Below are 25,739 nucleotides of genomic sequence, written 5' to 3'. Positions count from 1 at the left end.
ATCAGATGCTTCCTCTCACCCTTACACATTACCACTGTTGCAAGCCGCCCATCCACAACTCACTTGCCACACACACTGGCAGCTATTCAACCATGATAAACATATCACCCAGACAAAGGTCCCACTTTCTTGCAGGAGAAGGTGGCAAATATCAGGAGGCAGCAAGTGGCAGTGGCATCTAGCCCCTCGAACCTGTTCCGCCATTCAATGAGATCATGGTGGACCTGTGGCCTAACTCCATATACCCATCTTAGCCCCATATCCCTTAATACCATTGGTTCACAGAAATCTACCAATCTCAGATGTAGAATTCACAACTGAGCTAGCATCAACTGCCGTTTGCAGAAGAGCGTTCCAAACTTCTCCCACCCTTTGCGTGTAGAAGCATTTCCTAACTTCACTCCTGCACGTCCTGGCTCTAAATGTTAGGCTATGTCCCCTAGTCCTAGTATTCAAGTATAGGAGACCTCCAAAAACAGTTACAAATGTCTTGGCAGCCAAAAGCAGTAATCCAACCGCTAACCTGTATATCCTGCATGGTCCCTTTAAATAGCACTGGTGGGGGTCCTCCAGGCACTCTAAGACACATTCAGATAGTGGGGGTTAAGACTGTGCGTTGAGTTGAGCGTTAGACTCCATTTTGGGACTTATCACTTTAAATCAGCATTGCACGCTGATTGTAGCCATTTTCTTCCAACTTTACATGCTTCCAGCGTTCCTTATCTGCGCCTGCACTAACTCCTATACCAAGATGGCTGGAAACGTGCGTGTGCAGCCAATACACCATCTTCGGTGTCGGAGAGGCCGCGTAGTGCCGAAACAACGGGTGCTACACGGCCCAATTTAGTACCCTATAAATATGTTCGTTAAAAAGTGACATCGGTATGTTAACTATTTCATTACCACTAATATTTTACTAATGTGTTATAGCAAAATGTTTTTAGTTTGTAAAATCTCAACAAAGACATCAGGCTAAATTATCTTGCTGGACTATGCTGTAAAATACTGGAGGGACAATGACTCCCCTGCAGAGAAACTAATTGTTGGATTCCCAACATATGGATGTAGCTTCACCCTTAGCTCCTCCAACACAACTGTTGGTGCTCCAATATCTAGTCCTGGCCAGTTCACCAGGGAGCCTGGATTCTGGGCCTACCATGAGGTAATTATACTGAAAATGTTATTAATTCACCACATGATAAATTCTTAAGCAGAAAGTGATCAGGATTAAATTGTTTAAACACATGGGGGTAGAATTTCCTTTGTGGTTCCCCGATCTCCCATCGTAACTGCGATGGAAGATCAGTGGAAAGCCCGGCAAAATGGCATAAAAGGGCGTTTAGGCTGTTTCTCCAGAATTTCAGTACATCTTCCACCAAAACTACGGTCAGAGATCAGAAGAACCTTCATGAAAATTCCTGACGATAATAATTACCTCTTACTGATTTTGTTCTTTGGCTTAGAAATTGATTAAATAATATTTCCTTTAATGAATAGCTGTTAACTATTCATTAAAGGAACATTCAACAAATATGCAAAATACCACAAATTTTGGATCACGATATCTTTATGTTACCTTGTTAGCTTACCTCTAGGGAAGATAACAGAAAGACTTGTACTCATAACACCTTATAACAGTTCTCAGACACATCTCAATGTGCTTCACATACAATGGATTACAGTGACTGTTACATAGGCAAATGCAGCAGTCATTTAGCATACAGCAAGATCCCACAAAAAGCAGTGACATGAATGGCCAGGTAATTGGTTTCAGTGATATTGTTCATAGGAATGTTGGGCCATGACATGTATTCACTTTACAGTTCAATAACAGGAGAGATCTACACAGGTCACAATAGATAATTTATATTAATAAAGGCAAATCAATGGAGCTTTTTTCAATCTTTGGCTTAGAAACTGATTAAGTAATATTGTTCACTTTTTAAAAAAACAACTGCTTGTATTATATAATTTAGGCACTGCAAAATAGGGAGCAAAGATAATACTCCCAGGTTATAGTAGAAGTTGAAAAAATAGGTCTCGTCTGGTGAAAAGGATCCACCTGTAGTGATAGTATTTCTCCTAACAAAGAAGGAGGTCACATATTTTAAACATGATCTAAATATGAAAAATTAACAGTTGTCTTTAGCTCAAACAGTGAAATTTATACCTGATGATCTGTTCTGATCACGGCAGGAAAAGTAAATTCAAATTAAAATTGCAATACTAGCAGATATGCATATAAAAGGGGTCACTGTAGCATCAACACTTACAAATAAGGAACATCTTTGTGAGGAATCCATTCAATGACTTGAATTGGATACAAAAATAGCCCTGCCTCTTTCTGTGACACCCGCACAGAAAAGGGCAGTCGCAAAAAGTGCCAAGGCCAGCTCTGGCAGAATTGTGCATAATCCAAATAAAAAGACATAGACCCAACATACCTCATCTCAGATTGCGTGACTTTTCCACCCCCGGGCCCTTGAATTTTTGGTGCCAGGATAACCAGATTTCAGCGGCAGATGCTGGAAGTACTACTAGTAAGGATACAAGAGGGGGCACAATAGACGGGACAGAAATCCACCCCCTCCTCCTCAACACAAGAAGTGCCTGATACAATAGGCATGAGAGAAAAAAAGCAGATATGGTCAATGCTATCTACCAAACCTGTAGGACCTGTAGCGATATACCAAGGAGGCGTCATACACAAAGGAATCTGATAAGGCAAGTCAATACACTGTTATGCATGCCAAGCATCTGCCACAAGTAAACATGCAAGAAAATTTGTCTTTGTTGGGCAGGGGCTGCAGAAACTACTGGCGAATTGAGAGTTAAGAGAGAATTGAATCTTCTCCTCTTTGTACTAAGCCAATAACCGTAACCGGTGACCTCCGGTCAACAGTCTTGATAAACTTTAAACCCTTGTCTGCTGAATCGTGCCAAGCACTAAGAAGACGACAAACCACACATTACTCTGAGAAAATGAGAACAATGTATGCTTAGCACAAATAAGGGAACTTATGATGTTGACATGTCAACTTCTGTGCACAGCCTCAATTCTTAAAGGGGAGTATTGCTCATCAACCTCGCAAAATTATGTCAGTTCAATCTGTAGCATGCAGAATGCGCTTGAAGCTAGGCAGCTTGTATTATCAATACTATTCTTCTGCTTGCAGGTCAAGAGGGCTTATAACCAGCAGAAGAAATGCCATATTGGTGAGGACACTAAGCAGTTCAAAGCAGTGACCCCATTCGAGCAGGCTATCCTTCGGTTGGAGAGTACTGAGGCAATGGCGTCATGATTGGCGCAAGGATGTCATGGGCCATGGCTGTAGAGGGCCGCCTCGATCTCCCAGCAGCCATCCTTCCACTCTTCTATTCCCTTCAAATAAGGGTGGCACAGATGATTGCCTCAAGCTCCTAAGGCATTGTTCTCCAGTCATTTCCAGGTAGCTGTGCCTGGGACAGGAGATTTAATCTGGCAGTCCCTCATGGTGAGCCTTGCATGCCACTCTACATCACAGACAACCCTTTCCTGTTCTTGCTCATCTTCATCAGCCAGTTGCATTGCTACTGAAGCAGTGAACCCAATACCTATTGTACTCCGAGTTCTGTAGCTTGTAACTGAGCTCATGGGTCAGTGCAGGACATCGGTCTATAATCTCTGCCTCAAAACATGAGTCAGAAAAGCACCATCCAAGTGTCAGCCTTGGAATATGGTGCATGTTGGAATAGATACCTATTATAGTGGAAATTATTACCTTAACAAGCTTAATGGCAAAAGGTGGAAAGTGGTGTTCCACGAGGATCGGTGCTGGGACCACTGTTGTTCACCACATACATAAGCAATTTGGACTTGGGAATCGGAAGTACAATTTCAAAATTTGCGGACGATACCAAACTGGGGGGTATTGTTAACACTGAGGAGGACTGCGACAAAATACAGGAAGACATTAATAAACTTGCAGTATGGGCGTGCAATTGGCAAAAGAATTTCAATACATATAAGTGTGAGGTGGAACATTTTGGTAGGAATAATAAGGAGGCCACATACTCCTTGGAAAATAAGAGTCTAAACAGGGCAGAGAAGCAGAGGGATTTAGGGGTACAGATACACAAATAACTAAAAGCAGCAACGCAGATTAATAGGACCATTAAAAAAAAGCAAACCAAGCACTGGAGTTCATTTCTGGAGGGATAGAATTGAAAAGCAAAGAAGTTATGCTGAACATGTACAAAACCTTGGTTAGACCACAATTGGAGTACTGCGAATGGTTCTGGTCTCCATACTATAAAAAGGATATAGAGGCACTGGAGAAGGTGCAAAAAAAGATTTACTAGGATGATTCCAGAAATGAGAGGTTATACCCATCAGGAAAGATTGAATTGGCTGGGGCTCTTTTCTCTAGAAAAGAGAACACTGAGGGGTGACCTGATAGAGGTTGTTAAGATTATGAAAGGGTTTGATAGGGTAGACGTACAGAAGATGTTTCACTTGTGGGGGTGGGGGTGGGGGGGAGGAGCAGAACTAGGGGCTATAAATATAAGATAGTCACTAACAAATCCAATAGGGAATTCAGGAGAAACTTCTTCACCCAGAGAGTGGTAAGAATGTGGAACTCGCTACCACAAGGAGTAGTTGAGTTGACTAGCATAGATGCATTTAAGGGGAAGCTAGATAAACACATGAAGGAGAAGGGAATAAAAGGATACATTGATAAGATTAGATGAAGAAGGGTGGGAGGAGGGTCACGTGGACCTGTTGAACCGAATGGCCCGTTTCTGTGCTGTGCATTCTTCGTAATTCTTCATAATTGTAACGCATGTTTTCAGGGATATGAACCACTTTAGTCAAACAGCAATTTGGCTGCACGCAAAAACTGTGTGTTAAATGGGTGCTATACTGCACTCTCCTACACAATTAGCACAGGTGATCAATGTAATGCCAAAAAAATTTTCCAAACTATGAATTCTAATTCTAACAACTCCAAGAAATTAACGAAGTGTTGCATATTCAGTTTCCAGTCTCCATTTTTCAAATGGTAGTAAAATACTGTATTCAAGTTTTTCTAAGGCTTATTTTCTTATTCTCCATTAGTTCATGCTCTGACCTGGTGACATATTTAAACCTACAATATCAAAAGTTTTCTGTCCACAACGATTCAGAATTCTACAATAAGTAACCAAATGTGTTAATTTTTAACACTCTATTCACTCGTAAATACATCATAAATTGTGTCAATAGATCAAGGAAAGGTCTCACTTGATATCACGCATCATGTGCAAAGCACTGTTTGTGCCTTTGGTGTGTTCAGGTGCACAGTTTCTCTACTGATGACTGGACCAGCACAAGCAGCCATTGTGTATAAAAGGTGCTGCAGCATTAATCTAGCTACAGCCACAGCAAGATGGAGAAGGTTGTTCTCTGGATTGGTCTGTTGGTTTTCAAACTGATTCCTTAAGAAAACGATTACTTATGTCAATAACCATCTAAATATATATGTTAAATGAGATTTTACTATATTTTTCAGTAGTGCATAATGTGTGTTTTAATATTAAGTATATATATTTTGGCACTGTTAATGCACTTGATGCTAATTGTTATTTAATTTTGCCATAGTGGGATTGGCTCTTTTGATCCAACTACAGTTGGGTAAGTCTGGTTTTTGTGTTTTTAGACCTTATTTCAATTACAGCTGATGTGACATATAGTGCACTTATATCATACAAAACTCAAAAACTATGGATTAAATTACTAATTTTAAACAGATCTTGAGGTTTGATTTAATGAATAAAAACAGAGTTCTAGCAATCATATCTGCTTCCTAAACCCATTCAATGCCATAAAACCATTTGACAACTTGTTAATGCATCTTTGAGCTGCCTGAACTGCATTCTAAAGGCTATACAATCAAAAACTATGTAAAAGCAGAATATAATAAAATATTGCTTCATTAATTCTAGCATCATTATACGAGGAGTTCCACCATATTAAGAGCCATAATGTATTGAGATTACAGGAACTTTTCATTCTAAAGAAAATTTTCAAAAAATTCTTAACACTTTTCTACTTTTCTCATTTTAGCATTCTCCTTCAAACTGATTTGTTACTACACAAACTGGTCTCAGTACAGACCAGCAGGTGGTAAATACTTCCCAGAAAATGTTGACCCCTGCCTGTGCACCCACCTGATTTATGCCTTCAGCAGCATGACCGCAAACCACGAACTCACCACCTATGAATGGAATGATGACATTGTCTACCCAAGATTCAATGGTCTTAAAAATAAGTATATTGAGTTTTTACTTCCATTCATTTACGAGACTTACTCTTTCTTATTGTTTCAGTAGAAACCATTTAATCAGTCTTTGTCTTTTTGTAATGGAGATGATATATGTCAAAATTGGCATGGAGAATAAAAAAATAGAATTTATAGAGGAAAACATAAGAAATAGAAGCAGGTCCCTTGAGCCTGCTCCGCCATTCAATAAAATCATGACTGATTTTCAACCTCCATTCCACTTTCCTGCCCGATCCTCATATACCTTAATTCCCCTAGTGTCCAAAAATCTATCTATCTCAGCGTTGAATATACTCAACAACTCAGCATCCACAGCCCTCTGGGGTAGAGAATTCCAAAGATTCACAACACTCTGAGTGAAGAAATTCCTCCTTATCTCAGCCTTAAGGGATCAAGGGATATGGGGAAAAAGCGGGAACAGGGTACTGAGTTAGATGATTAGCCATGATCATTTTGAATGGCATAGCAGGGCCGAATGGCCTACTCTTGCTCCTATTTTCTATGTTTCTATGTTTCCATCTTTAAATGGCCGACCCCTTATCCTGTGACTATGCCCTCTAGTTCCAGACTCTCCATCCAGGGGAAACAACCTCTCAGCATCTATCCTGTCAAGCCCCTCAGAATCTTACATGTTTCAATGAGATCACCTCTCATTCTTCTAAACTCCAGAGAGTATAGGCCCATTCTACTCAATCTCTCCTCATAGGACAACTCTCTCATCCCAGGAATTAATCTAGTGAACCTCCATTGCACTGCTTCTAAGAAAAGTATATCCTTCTTTAGATAAGGAGACCAAAACTATATGCAGTATTCCAGGAGAGGTCTCACCAAAGCCCTGTACAATTGTAATAAGACTTCCTTACTCTTGTACGCGACCCCCTCGCAATAAAGGCCAACATGCCATTTGCTTTCCTAATTGCCTGCTGTACCTGCATGCTAACTTTTTGTGTTTCTTGTACCAGGACACCCAAGTCTCTCTGGACACCAACATTTAATAGTTTCTCACCATTTAAAAAAATATTCTGTTTTTCTATTCTTCCTACCAAAGTGAATAACTTCACATTTCCCCACATTTTACTCCATTTGCCACCTTCTTGCTCACTCAGTTAACATGTCTATATCCCATTGCAGACTCTTTGTGTCCTCCTCACTGCTTACTTTCCCACCTAGCTCTTTGTATCGTCAACAAACTTGGATACATTACACTCGGTCACTTCATCCAAGTCATTAATAGATTGTAAATAGCTGAGACCCAAGCATCGACCTTTGCGGTACCCCGCAAACCTGAAAATGACCCATTTATCCTTACTCTCTGTTTTCTGTCCGTTAACCAAACCTCTATCCCATGAGCCCTTATCTTGCGTAACAACCTTTTATGTGGCACCTTATCGAATGCCTTTTGAAAATCCAAATATACTACATCCAGGGTAAATGAAGGTTCCCCTTTATTTACCCTGCTGGTTACATCCTCAAAAAATTCTAATAAATTTGTCAAACATGATTTCCCTTTCATAAAACCATGTTGACTCTGGCTAATCATAATATGATTTTCTAAGTGCCCTGTTACCACTTCCTTGATAATGGATTCCAGCATTTTCCCGACAACTGACGTCAGGCTAACTGGCCTGTAGTTCCCTGTTTTCTCTCTCCCTCCTTTCTTGAGTAGCGGGGTTACATTTACTACCTTTCAATCCACTGGGACCGTTCTAGAATCTAGGGAATTTTGGAAGATCATAACCAATGCATCCGCTATCTCTGCAGCCACCTCTTTTAGAGCCCTCGGATGTAGACCATCAGGTCCAGGAGATTTATCAGCTTTTAGTCCCATTAGTTTCTCAAGTACTTTTTCTCTACTGATAATTATTTTAAGTTCCTCACTCTCATTAGCCCCTCGGTTCCCCGTTATTTCTGGTATGCTTTTTGTGTCTTCTACTGTGAAGACAGATACAAAATATTTGTTTAACGCATTTGCTATTTCCTGATTCCCCATTATAATTTCTCCTGTCTCAGCCTCTAGGGGACCAACGTTTACTTTTGCTACTCTCTTCCTTTTTACATACTTGTAGAAGCTCTTACAATCCGTTTATATTTCTTGCTAGTTTACTTTATTTACTATATTCTATTTTCTTCCTTTTTATCAATTTTTTGGTCGTCCTTTGCTGGTTTCTCAAACTCTCCCAATCCTCAGGCTCACTACTCTTCTTGGCAGCATTATAGGCCTCTTCTTTTAATCTAATACTATTCTTAACTTCTTTAGTTAGCCATGGGTAGATCACTTTTCCCATGGAGTTTTTATTTCTCAATAGAATGTATATTTGTTGAGAATATTGAAATATTTCTTTAAATGTTTGCCATTGCTTTTCAACCATCATACCCTTTAATCTAATTTCCCAATGTACCTTAGCCAACTCGTCCCTCACACCTATGTAATTGGTTTTATTTAAGTTTAAGACTCTAGTTTCGGACTTAAGTATGTAACTCTCAAACTCAATGTGTAATTCTATCATATTATGATCACTCTTCCCCAGAGGATCCTTTACTGTGAGATTACTAATTAACCCTGTCTCATTACACCACAAAGATCTAAAATAGCCTGTTCCCTGGTTGGTTCCATGACATATTGCTCTAGGAAACCATCTCGAATGCATTCCATGAACTTGTCCTCCAAATTACCTTTACCAATTTGATTTGCCTAGTCTATAAGAAGATTAAAGTCCCCCCATGATTACTGCATGACCTTTGTTACAAGCTCCTATTATTTCATGATTAATAATCTGTCCAATGGTATAGCTACTATTAGGGGGCTTATAAACTACTCCCACCAGTGTTTTCTGCCCCTTGTTATTTCTTATTTCCATCCATACCGATTATACTTCCTGATCTTCTGAGCTAAGGTCCTTTCTCACCACTGTGCTTATGTCATCCTTTATTATTAGGGTTACACCCCCTCCTTTTCCATTCTGCCTGTCTTTTCTAAACGTCATGTCCCCTGGAATATTTAGTTCCCAATCTTGGTCACTTTGCGACCATGTCTCTGTAATCAGTGATCTAAATAGATCAAACCCATTTATCTCTATTTGTGCAACTAATTCATTTATCTTGTTATGAATGCTCTGTGCATTCAGATAAAGAGCCTTTAATTTTGACTTTCTACCATTTTTTCCTGCTTTGACCTTACTTGCTGATGCTCTATTATTGATAAACTCTCTGTCCCTTCCTGCCACACTCTGCTCATGTTTACCCAAATCACTACACTACTCTGTTGCCTTGACTTTTCTCCTTAGATTTCTAAATTTCCCCTCACCTGACCCCTCCCCCCACCTTTTTAGTTTAAAGCCCTTTCTACAGCCCTAGTTACACAATTCACCAGTATGCTGGTCCCAGCCCGGTTTAAGTGGAGCCCGTCCCAACGGAACAGCTCCCTCTTTCCCCAGTACTGGTGCCAGTGCCCCATGAATCGAAACCCCTGTCGCCCACACCACTCTTTGAACCACGCATTTAACTCTCTGATCTGTTTGTCCCTATGCCAATTTGCACGTGGCTCAGGTAGTAATCCAGAGATTATTACCTTTGAGGTTCTGCTTATTAATTTAGATCCTAGCTCCTGAAACAGTCTCAGCAGAACCCCATTCTTAGTTCTACCTATGACATTGGTTCCTACGTGGACCACGACAACTGGATCCTTCCCCTCATGCTCCAAGTTCTTTTCCAACCACGAGGAGATGTCCTTAACCCTGACAACACCGGGCAGGCAACACGTTCTTCAGGACTCTCGGCCGTGGCTGCAGAGAACAGTGTCTATCCCCCTGACTATACTATCCCCTAGCACAAGCACATTCCTTTTTACTCCCCCCACTGTACCACAGTGCCATGGTCAGTTTGCCCATCCTCCCTGCAGCCCTTGCTTTCATCCATACAGGTAGCAAGTATCTCATACCTGTTGGACAAGGTCAAGGGCTGAGGCTCCTCCATTGCTAGATCCTGAGTCCTCATACCTGCCGGACTCACAGTCGCACCCTTCTGTCCCTGACCACTGAATAAATCTAAACTACTATCTAATCTAAGGGGTGTGACTACCTCCTGGATCAAAGTGTCCAGGTAACTCTCCCCCTCCCAGATGTATCGCAATATCTGCAGCTCGGACTCCAGCTCAACAACTCTGAGCTGAAGTTCCTCGAGCTGCAGACACTTACTGCAGATGTGATTGCCCGGGATCACCCTGGTCTCCACCAACTCCCAGTTACAACACACTACCTGCCCTGCCATCGCTTGTCGAACCAAAATTTATTTATTTACTTTATTAGAGTTTTTAATCTCTCGCTATTAGTTTTATTAACTAATTAATTTATATAGTTCAAGTTATTGATTTAAGCTTTTAGTTAAACCCCTGCCCTAACTTAGTGAGAGAAAAAAAACAGTAATACTCACCAATCAATCATCTACCTGCTGTCCTGTGATGTCACTCCTTGATTTTTTTTCGATCCTACCGAATTTATCCTGAAGATTTACCGCCTCTGCTGCTCCACTTTAAGCCTTCGATCCCCGACTTTTATATACTTGCCTCTGCTGCTCCAGTCCCCACCTCAGCTGCTCTCAGAGCTCTTCCTTTCTGCTCACTATCCTTCCCCTTCTACACCAAATTCCCCCTCTCACCAAATTCTCAAGTTTCCACTCTGTGCTTCAGCTTCAAAAGTTGAATAACTGGGTAAAATTAGATAAAGTCTTTTTTAAAGGACACAGCCCCTAAGATCACTAAAAGCATAGCATTGTAGGAAAGCAGTAGTGTAACACATCAGAGGCAGCAAAAGCCTGTCTGCACTGAAAATTGTAATTGTGTGTATTATATCAAATTCTTGTACACCTAGGACAAGCAATTAGCAAGTGCATTGTCAAGACCAATATCCTAAGGGTAATCCGATCAATAAATAATGTTTAAGAGTAGCAGCCTAGAAATTGTTTGCAATATTAGCACACAAGAGCTTAATGTGTTTGTATGACCACACCTTATTTTAATGGATGAGCCTCCCAATTGCACACTAATTTCTAGGCTAGTATATTGACTTTTGATATGTTGGCCAAAGTTTTCCACTTCTGCACTCACCAGCCCACGATTTTCCGCTGATTAAACTGAATGGATGGAAAATCTTAGGCTGGGGAAAACAGAAGCAGAAAACCCCAGCTTTTACATGACATTCCTTTGTAGAGTAATTTAACAAGACAAATTAAGTTTGCAATAATCAAGCATTAACTTTTTATGAGCATTAACCTTTATGCTTGTTTCTAACAGAAATAAGAACCTGAAGACATTATTGGCTATAGGAGGTTGGAACTTTGGAACTCAAAAGTAAGCTTTGAAACCTTTAGCATAAATAAAGTAAGTACATTCTTTCTTTTAGGTTCAGGGTAACTTTTCTGATTGCACAGTCCCGGTGCAGCACCTGCTGGGAATGCATACTGGAAAATTGTACATGTGCAGCCCACAATTTTCCCTCCATGATGGACAGAAAATCGTGAGTAATGCTCACACAGGATTGCCCAACATGCTGTCACAGTGGACAAGGCTCTACACAAGGACGGAAAATATAAAATTTACCAAGTGTTGTCATTAGCCCTGAAATATATTCTCAGAAATTTTTAAAAGCAATCACAAAATATAAATTTATCGTAACCACTTCCATTTTGCTTGAGGATCATTTTCTGCTCTTTTTAAGAGATAGAGATATCAAAGTGCAGGGGAATTAAAATTACATATACATGTATTTATATATTATATATGCAGTATTTGTATAATAGGATTTTTATACAACTTAACCCTGTTGTTTTCCAAATTTCTCCCCCACCTTGGGTTTCTATGGGCCTGATTTTAGCAGGCCTGCGGGTTTCCTGCGGGTTGGGTTTCGGGTGCGTGGCCTCCGCGCCCGTTGAAATGAGTGGGTTGCCCGCGTGATCATAGCAGGCAACACACTAATAGGAATCAATTACCTGCTTCTCCGGGCTCCGCGCTGCTGGTCTGCGCGTCGGGCGGGCTGCGCATGCGCAGTACGATCTGTCAGCTGGAGGCTCTCTAGTTAAAGGGGCAGTCCTCCACTGACAGATGCTGCAACCAATGGAACAAATTACAGCATGGAGCAGCCCAGGGGGAAGGCTGCTCCCAGTTTAATGATGCCTCATCACAGGTATCATCGGATGGGGTGCGGAGGAGGGGGAGGACAGAGATCTTCCACCCGGCGGGTGGGAGGAAGCGGCCTGCCTCTGCCACCAAGAAGGCCTGGCTCGAGGTGGCAGAGGGGTTCACCTGCGCCACCAACATATCGCCCACCTGCATACAGTGCAGGAGGCGCTGCAATGACCGCAGTAGGTCAGCCACAGTGAGAACACGAAGTCTTTCCCTTACTCTCCGTCTGCAACAACACTGCCCCCACCCCACATCTCCTTCGGCACCGCCAACACTACTCTGTCACATCACCCTTCATACCCACTCAAACCCCATCCTCATCTTACCTCCACCTACTCACCTCGCCAGTACTCATCCTGCCACTAACACGCAACCCAATCCTCATACAATCTCATGGCTCTATCCCATACTCACCCTCTCGTGCATCTCCCTCACGGCCAGCCTCACTCAACCTGCCACCACCTGTGCTGCAGCCACAGGGCATGCATCACATATGTGCAGTAGGCAGCGTAAGGCAAACGTGTCGTGAGCATGAAGGGGGTGCACAAGGGTGTCGGAGGGTTTGCCATGGGTGTTACCTATATTGAATTTCAGAGCAACAAACATCACACATTATATTGGGACCACCACTGCCATGTCTCCGCGAATCCTGTCTGTTGTGTCCAATAATGCCCGCTCCTGGGTATCACTATGAGGACCCACCACTGATGCCACCCATCGTGTTACTGCAGAGTAGGTGCAGGTGTATTTGCAGGGCTCTTCCGCGCAGACGACTGAGAGACATCGGCGGTGTACCCGGCTGCACCCTGGAAGGATGCGGAGGAGAAGTTGTGGAGGGCAGTGGTGACTTTGACAGCGACAGGTAAGCAGTTGGTGCTGGGGTCAGCCAGGAGCAGCTCGGCATGAAAGAGCCTGCAGATCTCCACGACTACATGTCGAGCGAATCTGCGCCTCCGTGTGCACTGCTGCTCGGAGAGGTCTGGGGAGCTGCGCCTCGGTCTGTGGACCCTGTGGCGAGGGTAGTGCCCTCTGCGATGCGTCTCTCTCTGCGGTAGCCCTCCCTCCTGCTGTGCAGGTGGGCGTGCAACAACACCGTGTTGGGGGGCTCCACGTCTCTGCGGCGGACGGCGTGGACTGCGAGGCTGCTGGGGCTGGTCATGCTGTTCGTCCTCCGAGGGTGTCCACGCACCACCCATCTGGCAGGTGTTGGTCTGAGGGGTTGTGCAGGGTAGGTGGGTGGTTCCTCGGACTGGGGCTGCGGTTTCGTGTCGGTCTGTCCTCTGGCTTGGCGGGGGGTGGTGGGGGGCAGGGGTTGCCCTATGTGACGCGGTGGCCTCCTGCGTGGGTGAGGGCTCTCCCCCGTGGAGTGCACCTTGGCACCTGCCACAGGCTGATGGCTGCAACATGCCTGGTTGGAGGGAGACTGTTTCCCCCAGTGTGTGAAACACTCTGCTATGAAGGTGAAATCCCACACTTCCTCTTTTGACAGCTGATTCAGCTCATTAAATGACCTCAACAAGCAAGGTAAGTACACTCAAGTGGAACCCCGCTGGCTTTAATTGCCTGCGGGATTCGCACCAGCGGGGGCCACGCACGCAGCCCCGCACGTCATCGGGGAACCCGGAAGTGGTCGGGATCGCGGCGCGATCCGGTCACGTGACCGGATATCGGGATTTTCAGGGCCCCCCCGCTGGAAACCCGCAGGAAACCCAACGCTAAAATCGAGCCCTATATGTAAGAGCAGTCAAACAGACCTCTGCTGCCAGTGTTGGTCATCCAGATGTAGGTTGTGGTTAGGAAAATTAAAAACACATGGGGTTGAAATCATAATTTGTGTGAACTCGTAACTGTCAAATCCATGTTAACACATTTCTTTTAAATGGGTTAATTCCTTCTTTAAAATAGCAGTCAGAGCAATTTCATGGCTTGGATTCTCCTCCTGTTGTTGGGTTTGAAGCCGAGCGGTCCTAAGACTCGCCAAAGTGAAACTGCCGCTAACCCACTGCAATTTCCTCCCAGGACCCTCATTAGCCATGCGGGGCAGTTTAGTGATCAAAAAACTGCCCTTCATTGGTTTACCACTACTAGAAGGGAGGGAAGTACAATTCTGGGTACAGCCTTTGAAAGGCTAGAGCAGAGCTGAGTAAAAGGAGTAGTAAAAGTCCTGACAACCCCCTGACTCAAGTACTAAAGAAAAAATTGCTATGCAGTCAAAGAAACACCAAACAAAATGTCCACCCTGGTGTGGTATATGTCTCAGGGATTCGTTGCAACAGCTCTTACTGTCACTGATATAGTGGCAGTAATTATTTGGGGCAAGTTTGAAGCGTAAATGGAGAGGAATGGGATGGAGGGGTTAGCCACACCCCTTGACTCAATTTAAATATGGCAGAGTCAGCTTTGGCAGGCCTTAAAGGTAACTGGTGGTTTTTTGGGAGGAGAATGCAGGTGCAACCATTTTTGTGGCAGATATGAGCCAGTAGCCTTCAAAAATTAATTTTACTCTGTTTACCACCTCAAATACACTTCAAAATGGGCAGTAATTCAGAGGAGAATCCAAGTCCATATCTCTCAGAACAATTACAACCCCCATAATAAAGGACTGGAGCGGTAGGAGATGGATTTCACACTTGTGATTCCTAACAATGCTGCTTCTTAAGTCACAGATCAGGTGCTTTCCATGAAAATATGAGTGCGAGTCAAACAGTTCAACTCTCATGCCGGGAGAAATCTCCTCTGCATATTATGTGTAGCAAAAATCCTACACTTTTTCCAAAAGAATGGGTTTATGATTACATTACACATAGCATGCAGATGGAATCTTCCCCCATACTTCCTGGTGCTTGTAATTGATATTCAGATACTGTGAGCATGTGACAAAGGGAAGACCCAAAAAGTGTGTTTGGGCGGTAACATTATTTTAAAATTCAAAAATACTCGTTTATCTCCTTTACATAAATTGTCCAACTCGGGTTCCCTGGGAGCACAGGATTTAATCTCAAGCCGCTACTCTCAGTTTGTCACTGCCCCAAGTAATAAGTGGCAAGCCATATCACACTTAAAGCAGGAAATTCAGAATATTATCACAACAGCATTTAATCAAACAGATGAAAGCAGCTTAATTGTCACAGGAGAGATCAATTTATATAATATTCATTGTACTATCATATATTCAGTTCAGGTTGAATTTAATCTTCTGTTTACACTTCATTGAAAGATCCCAGGCTGAAATTGTATAACTCTAATTCTTTCAAATATAATGATTTTCCCAATGTTTCCTTGTTTCAGGTTTACCAGCATGGTTTCTTCTGCTGCAAACCGCAAAATATTCATTGATTCGTCAATTAAATTCCTACGGAATCATGGGTTTGATGGTTTGGATCTGGATTGGGAGTACCCTGGGTCTAGAGGGAGCCCACCAGAAGATAAACAGCGTTTCACTGTCCTCGTCAGGGTAAAGTGCCAGTTTTTACATGTCTAATAGTTCCATGACATATTAAAATGACCGTGACAAAGTCTCTGTAGGAAATGCAAAAACAGCACATTGCATCATTAATGTTTCACATTAATACTTTACTAGGAACTTCTGGAAGCTTTTCAAAAAGAAGGAAAAGCAACAGGTAGAGAAAGGCTCTTAATCACAGCTGCAGTTTCTGCAAGCAAGGAAACTATTGATGCTGGCTATGAAATTGCTAAGATTGGACAGTAAGTATGTCTTTAAGTATCTCAAAGTGTGTAATAAACAAACACCACATTTGTCTTATCTTTAAAAATAACATTTTGAATATCAATAAATCTGCTGCAAGCAAGTTCATTCAAGGGATCCCCCTTTGACTCAATTGGTTAATTCACTCACCAGTGTGGAATTCAGACAAACAGAACAGGGATATCTCAAGTTTGATCCCGAGTTGGTGCTGAGTTAGCTGATCTCCATCAAGTTGAGGATAGGTGCTACAGTTGGTTTCAGCAACTCTGGACTATCAACCTGCTTCTGATCACTAACCAATGATTTCTGCTGAAACTGGCATGTGTGGACAGCTGTTATTATAGGAGAACAAATGAGCAGTTTCACTTAGACTGAAAACTAGGGAATATGATATTATAAACAGGTTACAGCCTTTAGTTAAAAAACAGGCAAAGAAATTTCACAGGAATACATTTGTTATTGTTAATAAGGAGTCAATTTCAATCCTCAAAATGATTTCCTTATTGTCAAATTAATCATACTATTTCATTCAATTGAAGGGAACATTTGTATATAAAATACAAAGGCAGGAGATAATCTCAGCATATGAACAATTACTCTGCTTGTGCAAAATTCCACTCTCCATTATTTTAAGAGAGATGTCAGTCTGTTTGTTTTAAATGCCATTACCATTTACAATCAATGGGATAACACCTCCATAAAAATAGCAGAGAGGAATTTAGCATAAAAAGCAAAGCAATCATAAAATAACAATTGCACAGATTAATTTCCAATCTCTAAATCTGAATTTTGATTTTTATAGATTATTCGACTTTATTAGCGTGATGACATATGATTTCCATGGTAGCTGGGACCCTGTAACAGGACACAACAGCCCTCTGTATCGTGGCTCTACCGACCATGGCGATCTGATATACTTTAATGTTGTACGTATAAATAATAATAATCTGAAACATTTAATGATACATTTTGTAAAGTTCTATCTGACTTTTCTTGCATCAAGCTGAACATTTCTTTTCCAGGACTATGCTATGAAATACTGGAGGGATAACGATGCTCCTCCAGAAAAACTAATGGTTGGATTCCCAATGTATGGGCGGACTTTCAGGCTTACTTCCACCTCCAGCACTGGCGTTGGTGCTCCTATAAGTGGTCCTGCACAAGCTGGGACATACACCAGGGAGGGAGGATTCTGGGCTTACTATGAGGTAATTACTTTCTCATTTCAGTTTCTAAAGTAGTTTTCAATGACCTTCATAGAGTTTTTTTCACCAATTTACTTTCTGCCTTTCTCCTGAAAGTAGTGACTCGTGCTGGCATATAGTCTTGGGGGTGCCAAAACTCTCTGGCATCTTACCCAAGTGGCCATTCTTCCCCTATGAATCAAAACATTGGCAGGCTATTCCTCCATACAACAGAGTCCAATCCTGTCCTTACCTGATATCTATCAATCTTTGCTATAAATTTTGGATATCAAGTAGAAGTGGGAATCTGGATGGACATTTTTCATTCTCTAGCCCAGGGGTATTGACAGCAATTGGAACCCCAAACCAGCCCCATTGCCAGCCTGGTTGAGGTCTGTTAATTCAGTACAGACCAGGGATCAAATCTGGGCACCCCATAACTGTATGGTGCGGTGTATTTACCCACTGAACATATCAGGGAGTCACAAATCATAATTTTTAACTAAATCCTAGCATTAACTAATATGGATGCATATTCACAAAGCATTATTATTTCTATGAACAGATCTGTGGATTTTTAAACGGTGCCACAGTGGAATGGATCAAGGATCAGATGGTTCCATATGCATTTAAGAAAAGTGAATGGGTTGGATTTGATCATGAGAAAAGCCTTGAAAATAAAGTATGTATATGATTTTGTTTTGGTATTTTAGATTTTAATATCATAAATGGCATAACACATTAGAACACTGTAAAAGTCAGGAAATGTGTCGACCATTCATTTTAAAAGGGATGTAGAGGAAACCTGCTCTGTTCTGAATAAAATTGTAAGTTTGCAAGCAGAGCTGTGATTGTTGATTGAGTTCGTATAGTGGGCAGATCATGGTACACACAAGGAAAGATTGTTCTCAACAGTCACTTCAGAAGCAGGATTATACTAATCTACAGGCTACCAATATTCCAAGCACTTTAGTGCCCAGTATGATAGAATATCTAGAATTGCTAAGCATAAATAGTGTGAATAGGAAACTTTGAGAGTGCTCCTCTAAAAGTGTTACTGTGAAACTGTAACAATTAGATTTTACCTGTATTGCCTCAAGTGATTTTTTTTTAAAAAACACTTGTTTTCTCAACAACAGACCAGTAGCCAAACCTGGCTGGCTATCATAGTGAGTTGGAGTCTCAATTAGTTAAGAAAAAGGAAGGGTAATTATGTACAATTACAATAAGTATGGCGCATTTTTTGAGACACCGGGCCTCGTTACATTCCTTTCACACAGTTGTGAGGCTTGGCTTGAGAGCCCTATGCTGATACATCAAAGGGTAGTAATCTCTGATCTCACAGACTTAAGACAGCGGATGGAGAAGTGTTTTCCTCTCACTCTCAGACACAACTGTTCCCTAGCATGCAGCAATAGCAAAAATCGGGACCAGCTAGTTTTGAACAGCTTAGCTGGAAAAATGAACCTACATCTATGGAGTTAGTAATTAGTTTTTTAATTTATTTTTCCATAATCAATGAGCATAGGAAATGTACTGTTCTCACCGTGAAAACTATATATTGTTTATCCGTGTGTTTTATGTAGAATAAACCAGTTGTGAATTTGAAATTGCACCTCTTTGCATTGTGCTTTTCAGTCCGCCTTCTGTAAAGCTAGGAGAAGGCTTGTGGTGACACATGCAGTATTTCAGTATCTGGTATATAAAGCAAAGGTTCTTGGCTTATGATCCCTAGGTTATGCTATTGTTTAATCTAGATATTCGTCAGTGAAAGGTGCGCTCCAGATTATGAGAGATCTACTTACGGTGACCCTGAACCTGAGAGGACACCTAGCACAAAAAGCAGAAAAATGTGACAGAAACCAATCAGCCTTCAATGCACATCAAGGCTTGGTCACAAGTTTAGAACAATTCGACAATGGTTGTTCTGTACCAAGTGTACCAAACATAATAAACAATGTGGAAAGTGTCTGCACTTTCATGCAAGATAGAACTTTATAACTGTATCTTTTCATGTAGATTCAGTGGCTCAAAGAGGTCGGCTTTGGAGGAGTTATGGTATGGGCCCTTGATCTGGATGATTTTGCTGGTGCTTTCTGCAATCAGGGTCCTTACCCTCTCATTACCAAAGTAAACACTCTACTTGGAATTAATTCAGGTAAATGTTTGTCCTAATTTCTCAATGCTGGAACTGATTATTTACTAACTATTAGAGCCTAAATAATTCTTAATTATCCAAATTAGTAAGTTACTTCAGCTGCCTAGGCCCTAAGTTCTGGAATTCCCTCCCACCTCTCTCTCTTCCTTTAAAACGCCCCTTAAAACCTACCTCTTTGACCAAGCTTTTGGTCTCTTGTCCTAAAACCTTTTTTTATCTGGTTTGGTGTCAAATTTTGTTTGATAACGCTCCTGTGAAGTGCCTTGGGATATTTTACTACGTTAAAGGTGCTATGTCAATGCAAATTGTTGTTGTTGAAATCAACAAAAAATATTAGTATAGGGCTGCTGGTGCCAATTCCTGAGACAAGAGCAACCCAGCAATGGAACACTAAATTGCATGTTATGTGCTAGAAATTCCTCTGTGTGCAGTTTTTAATGAATTGGTTAATACATATGGGTAAAATTCTCCATCACTATTTCAACTAAGCAGTAAACCTGCTTATTTTTATTGGGTTAACAACTTTGCTAAAATAGCAAACCAATTCTTAAAAATAGGGCATTGACTTTCCAATGTTTTTCTATAGTTACAGCCTGACTCATTGTCCATCCATATCCAGTTTATAGTTTAGTCATTTAAACAATGACAACAACAACTTGTATTTATATAGCGCCTTTAATGCAGTAAAATGTTCCAAGGTGCTTCGCAGGAGTATTAAGAAACAAAATTTGACACCGAGCCACATAAGGATATATTAGGACAGGTGACCAAAAGCTTGGTCAAAGAGGTAGGTTTTAAGGAGGCGAGAGAGGTAGAGAGGCGGAGATATTTAGGGAGGGAATTTCAGAGCTTCGGGCCTAGGCAGATGAAGGCACGGCCGCCAATGGTGGAACGATTAAAATCGGGGATGCGTATGAGGCAAGAATTGGAGGAGCGCAGAGATCTCGGAGGATTGCAGAGCTGGAGGAGGTTACAGAGATAGGGAGGGGCGAGGCCCAGGGAGGGATTTGAAAACAAGGATGAGAGTTTTAAAATCGAGGCCCCCAGACCGGGAGCCAATGTAGGTCAGCGAGCACTGGGGTGATGGGAGAATGTGACTTGGTGCGAGTTAGGATAGGGCAAAAGAGTTTTGGATGAGCTCAAGTTTATGGAGGGTGAAAGAGGGAAGGCCAGCCAAGAGAACATTGGAATAGTCAAATCTAGAGGCATGGTTGAGGGTTTGAGCAGCAGGGGTGGAGACGGATGTTGTTACAGAGGTGGAAGTTAAAGATCTTGGTGATGGAGCGGATATGTGGTTGGAAGCTCATCTCAGGGTCAAATCGGACGCCAAGGTTGCAAACAGTCTGGTTCACCCCAAGACAGTGGCCAGGGAGAGGGACGGAGTCGGTGGCTAGGGAACGGAGTTTGGGGCGAGGACCAAAGATAATGGCTCTGGTCTTCCCAATATTTAATTGGAGGAAATTTTTGCTCATCAGACAAGCAGTGTGACAAATGAGAGACGGTGGAGGGGTTGAGAGAGGTGGTCTTGATGAGGTAGAGCTGAGTGTTATGCGCGTACATGTGGAATCTGACGTCGTGTTTTCAGATGTTGTTGCTGAGGAGCAGCACGTAGATGAGAAATAGTAGGGGACCAAGAATAGATCCTTGGGGGCTCCAGAGGTAATGGGTGCAGGAGCAGGAAGAGAAGCCGTTGCAGGTAATTCTCTGGCTACGACTGGATAGATAAGAATGGAAGCAGGCGAGCACAGTCCTACCCAGCTGGATGACAAAGGAGAGGCATTGGAGGAGAATAGTGTGGGCTGCAGACAGGTTGAGAAGGATGAGGAGGGATCGTCTACCATGGTCACAGTCACGTAGGATGTCATTTATGACTTTGATAAGGGCCATTTCAGTACTGTGGCAGGGGCAGAAACCTGATTAGAGGGATTCAAACATGGAGTTGCAGGAAAGATGGGCACAGATTTGGGAGGCGACAACACGTTCAAGGTTTTAAAGACTTAGTCATTTAAAGGGATATTATCCTGTAACAACATGCAATGCAAGATATTCTCTCAGGTTTTTCTACTGATCAAGGAAACCCAAAGTTGTTTTATAAATACATTAAGAGCAAGAGGATAACTAAGGAAAGAATAGGGCCTATTAGAGACCAAAAAAAAACCTATGTGTGGAGGCGGAAGATGTTGGTATGGTTCTTAATGAATATTTTGCGTCTGTCTTCACGAAAGAGAGAGACAATGCAGACATTGTATAGGAGGAGGGGTGTGAAATATTGGATGGGATAAACTTAGTGAGAAAGGAAGTGCAGGGAGGATGTTCCCGATGGCTGGGGAGTCCAGAACCAGGGGTCACAGTCTCAGGATGTGGGGTATGCCATTTAGAACCGAGATGAGGAGAAATTTCTTCACTCAGAGGGTGGTGAACCTGTGGAATTCTCTACCACAGAAGGCAGTGGAGGCCAAGTCATTAGGTGTATTCAAGAAGGAGATAGATATATTTCTTAATGCTAAATGGATCAAGGGATATGGGGAAAAAGCAGGAACAGGATACTGAGTTAGACAATCAGCCATGATCATTTTGAATGGCGGAGTAGGCCCGAAGGGCCGAATGGCCGACTCTTGCTCCTATTTTCTATATTAAGGAGATTAGTATCTCTGAAAGTAGATAAATCACCAGGGCCAGATGAAATATATCCCAGGCTGTTAAAAGAAGCAAGGGAGGAAATAGCAGAGACTCGGACCATCATTTTCCAATCCTCACTGGATACAGGCGTGGTGCCGGAAGATTGGAGGACTGCTAACATTGTACCATTGTTTAAAAAGGGAGCAAGGGATGGACCAAGTAATCTCAGGCCAGTCAGTCTAACCTCGGTGGTGGGCAAATTATTGGAATCAATTCTGAGGGACAGGATAAATAGTCACTTAGAAAGGCACGGAGTAATCAAGGACAGTCAGCATGGATTTGTTAATCATGACTAACTTGATTGAATTTTTTTGAGGAGGTAACAAGGAGGGTCGATGAGGGTAGTGCATTTGATGTAGTGCATGGATTTTAGCAAGGCTTTTGACAAGGTCCCACCCACATGGCAGACTGGTCAAAGAAGTACAAGCCCATGGGATCCAAGGGAGAGTGGCAAGTTGGATCCGAAATTGGCTCAGTGGCAGAAAGCAAAGGGCAATGGTCGATGGGTGTTTTTGTGACTGGAAAGCTGTTTCCAGTGGGGTTCTACAGGGCTCAGTACTAGGTCCCTTGCTCTTTGTGATACATATTAATGATTTGGACTTCAATGTAGGGGGCATGATTAAGAAGTTTGCAGATGATACAAAAATTGGCCATGTGGGTGATAGTGAGGAGGAAAGCTGTAGACTGCAGGGAGATTTCAATGGACTGGTCAGGTGGGCAGAAAAGTGGCAAATGGAATTCAATCTGGAGAATTGTGAGGTAATGCATTTGGGGAGGGCAAACAAGGCAAAGGAGTATACAATAATTTGGAGGATACTGAAAGGTGTAGAGGAAGTGCATGTCCACAGATCCCTGAAGTTAGCAGGACAGGTAGATAGGGTGGTTAAGAAGGCATATGGAATACTTTCCTTTGTTAGCTGAGGCATGGAATATAAGAGCAGGGAGGATATGCAGGAACTATATAAAACACTGGTTAGGCCACAGCTTGAGTACTGTGCACAGTTCTGTTCACCACATTACAGGAAGGATATAATTGCACTAGAGAGGGTACAGAGGAGATTTACGAGGATGTTGCCAGGACTGGAGAATTTTAGCTATGAGGAAAGATTGGATAGGCTGGGATTGTTCTCCTTGTGACAGAGGAGGCTGAAGGGTGATTTAATTGAGGTGTACAAAAGCATGATAGGCCTAGATGAAGTGGATAGGAGGACATATTTCCCTTAGTAGAGAGGTCAATAACCAGGGGCATAAATGTAAAGTGATTGGTAGAAGGAGTAGAGGGGAGCTGAAGAAAGATTTTTCACCCAGAGGCTGGTGGGGGTCTGGAAATCACTACCTGAAAGGGTGGTGGGGGAAGAAACCCTTAACTCATTTAAAAAGTACATGGATATGCACCTGAAGTGCCATGACCTACCAGGCTACGGACCAAGTGCTGGAAAGTGGGTTTAGCTGGGTGGCTCATTTTCGGCCGGAGCGGACACGATGGGCCAAATGGCCTCCTTCTGCGCTAGAAATCATTGAAAATTTACATCATTCTATGAGAGTGTGCAGTAATTATATTGATGGCAATTTTATACTCAATTGAAATACCACAACAGAAAACATCATATTGAACATTAAAGAGTAAACTTGCTGTTCCAGGAAGTCAGCTCACCTTAAAACTCCACCGTGTAGCCCCATTTATCCATTTCATTTAAAATTCTTAGCATCAATTAAAGACGAACTTTTGCAGTAGTATTGAATTAACTTAACATTCCTCTTCCAGGTGATTGTGTACCATCAGTAACAACAGTGCCTCATCCTACTTCACCTGGTAGTGGCGGTGGCAATGGCAGCAATGGAGGATTTTGCTCTGACAAGGCTGATGGTTTTTATAGTGACCCAAAGGATCCAACCAAGTTCTATGAGTGTGCTGGAGGAAAAACGTTCGCAAAATATTGCTCCAGTGGATTAGTCTTTGATGCCACCTGCAAATGCTGCAACTGGCCTATATTCTGAAGCTGTAGGAAAAGCTGCATGTTCTCAAATATAATTTGTGGGATTGACTGGACAAATGCTGAAACAAACTAGACTCCACGTGCTACAAATAAAAATAAATAAATGAATTTGAAGTGTGTTTATTAAAATGTGAACACTAATAATTTAATTTTATGTCATACTTCTATTTCCCATACAATGTGACCTCTCTTAATGCAATATTGTGCCAGTTTGCTTCCTGAACGCATCAACTCCTTGCAGGGTTACAATCCCATGGGCCTGGACCTCACCCAAATGGGCATTATTCAAGTTGAGCCTGGGCAGTGAGTGTCAGAAGGTTATCTAACAACAAAAGGTCAATCCCGTCATCCACACAAGCATCAGGGTCCCATCAGGAGCAGGAACCCTGCCTGGTTTTCTTTACTTAACATCCGAAGGTAATAAAGCAACCTACCATCACACTGACTTAGCAAAGATCAGGGGCACGATTTTAACTTTGAAGTCTGGGTGGGTTGGGGGCGGGGGGGGGCAAACAAAATCAGGCATTTCTGGAGTGGGAAGGAATCCTGGCTCCAAACTGCTGAAAAAAGTGCTCGACCCAGACCCATCTGGGTGCACGCGCCGTTCCGAACACGGAAGTTGGTGAGACGATATTCAAATCAACTATTGAAGTACTTAAAGCACTTGGAATATGCATTAATGTAATTAATCAACGCTGCCTCAAAGTGTTTCCCGTGCTGTGTGAAACACGGCATGGGAAATTCGGCGGGTTGCAGCCAGCAGCCATTTGGACATTTAAATCCCTGTTTGACAGATGGGGATAAAAGGTGAGTTATTGCAGCAGGGCACTCAGTTCTCTCAGACAAACTTTTGGCTGGGAGATCTGTGTGTTTAGACTGAGAATTCTTAGTTCACACACAGAATTGTCTATTTACACATATTTACCTACTATTTGGACCCCCTCAAACTGACACCATCAGGATGGGGGGGGGGCGCAATGGCTGCATTCACCAGTACACCAGAGGAGGAGGAACATCAACATCCTCGCCAGGCATGGCGTGCACTTCCGCCACTTGCAGCTCTACAACACAGAGGTGTGCCACAGGCACCTGCACAAGAGCAGAGAGAGCAACAACAGAGGGACCAACATCCCAGGAGGCGCTACTCTCGTGAGAGGGTCTACAGACCGAGGCTGAGCTTCCTGGACCTCTCTGAGGAGCAGTGCATATGGAGGCTGAGAGTGAGTTGTCAGGTGGTCGCAGACATCTGCAGCATCCTTCATGCCAAGATGCTCCCCGCTGGGCCTGGTGGCATCGCGTTGCCCGTCGCAGTTAACCCCAGTGACCACTGCCCTCAACTTCTTGGCCTCTGGAGCTTTCCAGGGCACCAGCGGTGACATCAGGGTCTCTCTGTCATCTGCCCACAAGCGCAGGTCACCGATGGTTTGTTTCGCAGGGCATCCCAATATGTCAACTTCCCCGTGGACGACCTCAGCCAGATGGAGAGGGCAGTGGATTCCCACTCTGTGGCTGACTTCCCACGGGTACGGGGTGCAATC

The 25,739-nt window shown here is 42.7% G+C and overlaps 1 protein-coding gene across 1 annotated transcript; it reads left to right on the top strand.

Annotated features, from left to right (window-relative positions):
- Nucleotides 1–6,124: 6,124 nt before the first annotated feature.
- On the top strand, nt 6,125–24,250 carry LOC137344514 (acidic mammalian chitinase-like). The gene is made up of 9 exons (XM_068007550.1): nt 6,125–6,290; nt 11,590–11,646; nt 15,766–15,931; nt 16,058–16,182; nt 16,986–17,109; nt 17,206–17,391; nt 17,933–18,049; nt 19,387–19,525; nt 23,970–24,250. Exons 1-9 carry the CDS (start codon nt 6,211–6,213, stop codon nt 24,200–24,202), a joined length of 1,227 nt encoding a protein of 408 aa, XP_067863651.1. The 5' UTR covers nt 6,125–6,210; the 3' UTR covers nt 24,203–24,250.
- The last annotated feature ends 1,489 nt before the right edge of the window (nt 24,251–25,739 follow it).

This window comes from Heptranchias perlo, chromosome 27 (genome assembly GCF_035084215.1).
Source record: "Heptranchias perlo isolate sHepPer1 chromosome 27, sHepPer1.hap1, whole genome shotgun sequence".
NCBI classification, from domain to species: Eukaryota; Metazoa; Chordata; class Chondrichthyes; order Hexanchiformes; family Hexanchidae; genus Heptranchias; species Heptranchias perlo.
This window is presented reverse-complemented; position numbering and strand designations above follow the sequence as displayed.